The 6,706-nt window shown below is 54.2% G+C and overlaps 1 protein-coding gene across 1 annotated transcript; it reads right to left on the minus strand.

The window, feature by feature from the left end:
* Positions 1-793: 793 nt before the first annotated feature.
* Positions 794-3,874, minus strand: SCGB1A1 (secretoglobin family 1A member 1). Its single transcript, NM_001082237.1, is given in 3 exon segments — positions 794-966; positions 1,299-1,486; positions 3,773-3,874. Coding segments are annotated over 3 exon segments (276 nt in total). The 5' UTR covers positions 3,828-3,874; the 3' UTR covers positions 794-933.
* Between the last annotated feature and the right edge of the window lie 2,832 nt (positions 3,875-6,706).

The raw sequence follows: 6,706 nt of genomic DNA on the forward strand, positions 1-6,706 counted from the left end.
TTCCATCCTGTTGTTCACTCCCCAAATGGTTACAATAGCAAGGCAAAGCCAGGAGCCTGGAGCCTGGAACTCAACCCGAGTCTCATTCATGGGTTTCAGGGACCCACGCACTTGGGTCCCTGCTTCCCCAGGCGCATTAGCTGGATTGGAAGCAGAGCAGATGGGACAGGAACCTGCACTTGGATTTAGGGTGCTGGCATTGCTGGTACTATGGGTGCTGGTTTAACCGGCTGTGCTACCACACCGGGCCCCTGAATGTCAGGTTTTGTGTTGAAAGCACTGGGCGCTTTGCGGGATAGAGTGGGCCAGGTGTGTGGAGAAGGCACTGCAGGGCACTGGAGTCCAGCTGGGGTTGTACAGGCAGAGATGGGCGGTTCCGTCGGTGGACTTGGAGGGAGTGGAGGGTGCCAAAGCCCTTCAGAGGTCACCTCGCCCACTGGAAGCTGAATGGTCAGGGATGGCCCTTAGGCCCTTGCCCCTAGTGCCCCCAGCTGGAGGTTGGAGATAGAACTCCTGGATTAGGACCAGACCTGGGTGGGGGGTGGGGGGGGTGAATTCTCTCCCACAGGTGGAGTTTGAGACGTAGGTGGTAGAATGTAAGGGGAGAGGGCTCAGCTTTTTGGGTGGCCAATGGCAGAAACCTAGAGGAAAGGACTTTGGAAGGCGTCAGAGTTTCCTCGTGGGGTCCAAGGGCAGGCTCCGCCGCCTTCCTGGGAGTCCTGGCTACCCTTCCCTGGCAGGTGCACGCCTCTCTCCCTCAAGCAGGTAAATAAGAGCTCAGGACGACGGATGTGATCTGCTTGCAGTTTATTGAAAGCAAAGGCTGGCTGGGTTGGGTGGGTGGGGGACCCAAGGGGCCAGGGGCAGCAGCAGGGGCTTCAGCAGGTGGAAATCTTCGGCTTCTCAGTCCGCAGGACCTCGGATTCCTCCATCCTACATACACAGTGGGCTCTTCACTATTTTTTCCTGAAAAAGAGAAACAAAAGCCCCCGTGAGGCTGCAGGTGAGGCAGAGATGCGGAGACACAAACATCAATGTCAGTGGAGATGTCCAGTAAACTCTGGGAGGAATGATGGTTGTAAGGGCATTTTTTTTCCTTCTCAAAAAGCCATTTTAGAAATGGGTAAGGGGAAATGCCTGGAGAGGTGGCTGTGCCCGTGAGGACATGGGTACTACGGGGATGTTGGTATTGCAAGTCTTTTCTCTGGGTTAGGAAAGGGTCTTAGCATGGGATGAGACCACAGCTGAGGGGCTCCGGAAGCCACTTATAGGTGGCGTGGGCAATAGGCGCTGGTTACCGTGAGCTTCATGATGTTCTCTCTGGTCGTCTGGGGCAGGGAGTCCAACACCTTCTTCATCTGCATCCCTGCATCTTTCATGGTGTCATCAGGTTCAAATTCCTTCAGGGATGTCTCGTAACTGGAGGGCGTGCCCAGGAGGAGGTTTTCAATGACGTGGGCAAATCTCGGGCAGATGCCTGCAGATGCTGAGAACAGAGCAGGAGAAGCCCAGGAACCAGGGGCACACAGCCAGGCTCGTCAGTCAGTTTGAGACTAGACAGCTTTTCATGGACGGGGAGGGGAAATCAGCTCTGCTGGTGCTCTAAGCGCTGGGTGAATTCTCTCTAGGTTACAGCTGGTGTTTTTGTGGTTGGCCTGAGCCTTCCCTGGACTTCCTGGGCTGGCGTGGGCCAGGGTGCCATTTGTTTTTTATGCTCATGTTCTGGGTGGAGTATTGATAATAGAAGCTGCTGGGCTGATTTTTAATGCAGGGTGGGGCTGGGAAGAGGCCACTGAGAGCTTTGGTTCCTACCAGGACCTTGCCTGTCTTCTGTGGTCCATGGTGGTTGGAGCCACGTGTCACTGAGGGGATGTGGCAAAGCCAGGCTGAGGCTGGTACCAGCCCAGCATGGGGCTCCCCACCTGGCACGGGACAGGCGTGCACATGTGAGTGGTGGGCCTTGTGGTTTGCTCAGCTCAACACAGACCAACCACTTGTGCCACTGTCCCTATAACTGTTTCTCAGGCCCCTGCCCCCAGGTTGTGGGGGGGACTCACCACGCCCCACCTCTATTTGCCTCCATCTTCCCATGAAGTCTCAAATCCCTGTCCTTGAATTCTCTGCTTCATGTGCCAACTCAATGTCTGCTCTCAGACTGGAGGCCCTACTCAGGGTGGCCATTCCAAACCACACCCTCTCCAGAGCTCAGATCCCCACCTTGCAACTTACTATGCCCTCAGGAGTTACTTGATCTTACAAAGTGCTAATAGCTCAGTTTTTATCATCTGTAAAATGGGTACAATGTCCCCTCCTCATGAGGTTGTAAGAAAGAAAAGAGGTGTATGTCAAAGGGTTAAGAGCAGACATTATTACACGTGTGCACACAAAAGTATATGAATGGGTGTTGTGTCCCTGATCCACCCCTTAAAGGGTTTCAGTCCAGGGCTGGTGCTGTGGCATTGTAGGCTAAGCCTCCACCTGCAGCACCAGCATCCCATATGGATGTCAGCTCATGTCCGGCAGCTCCTCTTCCGATCCAGCTCTCTGCTTTTGGCCTGGGAAAGCAGTGGAAAACGGCCCAAGTGTTTGGGCCCCTATACCTGCATGGGAAACCCAGAAAAAGCTCCTGGCTTTGGATCGGCCCAGCTCTGCCACTGTGGCCAACTGGGGAGTGAACCAGTGGATGGAAGATTCTCTCTCTCTCTCCCTCTCTCTGTAACTCTACCTCTCAAATAAATACAATCTGTTTTTTAAAAAAGAGGCGGGGGGTGGTTCAGTCCTGTCCTCCTGAGTCACCACCTCTATACTCAGTACCCAGATCTTCTAATTCATACATTTCAGCCCCAAATGATGTCATTTCCCACCGGAGAAACAAGTAACACTCTCTGCCAAACAGTTGTTCCCACTCCCTCTCGGTTTGGTTTTTCCAATCCCCCAGGGTCGTCAAACTCACATCTAGGAGTTGTGTGAAACTTTCCGTTGGGGTTTGCTGATGAAAACAACAACAATAACAACAGCAACAGCATTTTCAGATGGGAGTGGAAGAGGCTGATGCAGGGTGAAAAGCCGAGTTAGGTAACCTCCTTCCCAAATGGCAGGGCGCTCGGAGGGAGATGTGAGCCCTCCCCTCTTCTCCCCTCCCTTCCTCCCCGCTTTCTCCTTTCCCATTCCTTTCCTCCTAGCAACAGCAGCAGCCACTTGGAGACTTGTAGCCCTTTTTGCAGAGAACAGAATTGTTTAGAAAACGGCACTCTGGGCTGGCGTTGTCCCAAAGGGAAGATCCTTTTTCTGGACTTGTCCTTTAGGCCCAGACCCGGAAGCTGTGCCTTGGCTTGGGTTTCTTTCGGGGATGTCCGTCTCTGCAGCTCCCCTTTCAGGCCCTGTGGCTGCCAGAGTCGGGCGGAGGCCCCAGTGGTCCTTGGGCATCTTGGGGTCTACACAAGTCTGGGCTTTGGGAGACTGTATTCCTCTCCCACTTGCTGTTGCACTGTTCACCCGCAGGGGCCTCCTCCCTCCCTCTAGCCTGTCCTGTCCCCCGGAACGCGGAGGTTGTTGGATGTGGAAGAGGACATCCTTCCTGGTTTCCTAACAGCCGCAGGGCCCTCCCCAGGTTCTCAACGTGGGGTCGCTCACCAGACCCCATTTTCCGAAAGTCCACGTTCTCAGGCCCTGCCAGCAGCTGCAGGGAGGGCACAGGCAGCTCACCTCTCCCTCTGAGCAGAAGTGGGTGGCGGAGAGGGTTGCCTGGGGGAAAGGGACGCTGGGCACTCACCAGGGCTGCAGAGGAGAGCCAGGGTGACCAGGGCGAGGGTGATGGCGAGCTTCATGGTGGCAGAATGGGAAGGCTCTGGGCTGGCTCTGGATCCGGTGATCTTGAGGGGGACGGCCGTCAGGTGCCTTTTTGTATTCTCCGGGCAGTGCCCAGATAGAAGAGGGCAGGGCCTGGGCTCCACTTACTTGACTGCATTATTTACTTGGGCATTGACTTGGTGGGATAAGTAAATATTCCCTTTTCTCAATCCAGTTTCCATCCCTATTGAAACTGAACTCACACAATGGGTCCCTCGGGGGGAGGGAGAGCCCGGAGTCTTGTGCAGGGGTGTGGCAAGGGGTGCCTGCCCCCGAGGGCATGGTGACCTGGCCACCTGCGTCTTCTCTTTGAACCAGGGCATTTGGGCAGCCCAGACCAACAGAAGCAAGTGTGTCTCCTGTCACCCCAGGAGAAGCTGAGGCCCAAGTGGCTGTGACAGGATAGGAGCACCCAGGATCCTGTGGCTGCACTGGGCTCCTCTGCTTCCCCCCTCCGAGGAAGGTGGCTGGACGTTGAGCCGTGAAGGTCACTGGGTTCAGAGCATTGCTGTGAGCATTGCCTGGAGGAGACCCTGGCCTGAACACGTGGACAGAAAAAGGACTTCCGCAGAACACCCACCAAAGACCCAAACCCCATACCTGGCCGAGCCAATGCCCTGCCCGGGCTGGGTCTGTTGTGGTCTAGAAATGCCCTCAAGCTCTGCCTTTCAGAGGGCCTCTTTGATGGGCACCTGCAGTCCTTATCACCCTGACCTCTTAATGGCCTTGACCCTCTTGGCCGTTTCCTTCTTCAGCCATTCTCTCCCCTGCTTTCCCACGGCTCGGTTCTTTCCTGTTTTCCCTCGCTGACCATTCCTTCTTGTTCTCTTCAGATGTTTGCTCGCCCCTGACTGCTCTTGAGTGGTGGTGGTTCCCAGGCTTTGACCTCAGCCCTGCTCTTGTTCCGCTGGCCGCGCCTCGAGCCTTTAACACCTGGCTTGGCCTTGTGGACTCAACGCCTGCTTGGCCTCTGGCCTCCCACTTTGCCTTCATCTGACCTTCTCTGCAAGGCCATCGGAATGATCTTTCCAAAACCCGCTGGTCATGTTGTTCTTCTCTTTGAAACTCTTTCTCCAGCAGGATGAGATAACTCAGGTGCAATTTACACGGCTCTTACCCACTGGCCCCTGCCTACCATTTGAGCTTCAGTCATTGGCTCCCTGGCATGGTGATTTAACCTGATTGTACCAATATTTAGGAATATTTCATGTATTTTTCATACTTTTCTACCTTTGCCCAAGCTAAGACTTATGCCTAGAACACACATTTCCTGCCATGTCTGCTTCTCCCAATCTTATTTGTATTTCAAAGCTCAGTCACATATCCAACCATCCACCCATTCAATAAATGCTGAGCACTGCTGTGTGCTGGGCACTGTGCTGGGAGTGGACATTGGGGTGGGTGTGGAGGAGGCACTGCTTGGAGAACCTGTGAGAACTGTGGTCAGCAGAGAGCCTCACACTTGCCAGTCGCCCCAGCTGCAGAGAACTGCTTTGGTCAAGGTCACACCCTTCCTAGGGCTGCTCCTAACTGGTGGCCCAACAAGAAGATGACACAAAAAAGCCTGGGTGTGTCAGCACCGAGTGGACGGCTCTGGTGGGCAGTCCTTCAGGGCTCTCTGTCTGGTTGGCTCAAATTTTGCTGAGCCTGTGCCACACTGCAGCTTTCCCCTGTGCCCAGTCTGCTTCCACCTCCTTCCCTCACAGGGGCTGACCCCTTCCTAATAACAGCTGTGCACCCAAAACTTCATTTCAGCATCTGTGTTCCCGACAGGCATGTAGTGATGGCCGAATCAAACCCAAACCCCTGCCACCATGAAGCTCCACTTTGGGGAGGGGAGGAGACAGACAAGCAAAGGACTAAGCATATGATGTTATTACAGCTTGCCGTTCATGCTACAGGGGAACTGAGCAGAGTGTCGGGATGGACAAAGACGGAGACCTACTTAGGTGGCCTTCCCGAGCAGGTGGCATGGAGAGGATTCTGGGAAGGGGAGACCCAGCACCAAGGCCCTAGGTGGAGAGGACCCTGGTGGGCTTGAGGAGCAGAGAGTGCTCCTTGCATCTGGGTGAGGAGTCTGTGCAGGATGGGGAGGGGTGAGATCACCCAAGGCCTTGTGCTCAGAGAGGCGGAAACTCCAGAAGGGTTTATTAAGTCAGGGGATGATGTGGTCTGAGTTCATTTCTGATGCGATGACCCTGGCTCGCTCAGAGCTGCTCTGGGACATAGAGAAGACTCGGGAGGGGTAAGACTGAGAATGGAAGCCCAGGAAGCCCAGTATGATGGGCGATTCTGCCAGTAACAGCTCTCACACACTGTGCACCTCTCCCCACCCCTTTGGTTAGCCGGCCCACCATACGGTATTTTACTGGCACGAATCCTTTGCTTGATTGGCCCCACAAAGCCAAGTACTTGATGTTCACTAAACAGGCACCTTGGAACGAATCAGTGAACAGGCCTTTGTGTCAGGTGCTATTTGCAGGCCGTGGAGACACGTAGTTAAGAGCACGGGTTCTAAACAATCCACCAATCAGGACTTGCCAGGTGAATTACTGTGTGCCCCTATGACGTGGCTGAGAAGACAGGAAAGGAAGATCTTCTGAACTGATAATGAGATGATTGCCAAGGCAGGCTGCAGAGTGAAAAACAAGGCATAGAACAGAGTGAACAGAGTGGAAAGGAGCAAAAGGACTCCGTGTCCGGATTTGCTTGCACACGGAGGGGAGAACAAGACTGACACTTTTTTTTTCCTTTGTGCTTTTCCTAGGTGTTTTTTGGAAAGATTTATCTCCCAATCTCTGCTTCACTCTTCAAATGGCCGCAATGCCTGGGGCTGGGTCAGGTTGAAGCCGGGAGT

The sequence above is a fragment of the Oryctolagus cuniculus genome, chromosome 1, assembly GCF_051225735.1.
Source record: "Oryctolagus cuniculus isolate XC-2025 breed Fujian yellow rabbit chromosome 1, ASM5122573v1, whole genome shotgun sequence".
Lineage (NCBI taxonomy): Eukaryota > Metazoa > Chordata > Mammalia > Lagomorpha > Leporidae > Oryctolagus > Oryctolagus cuniculus.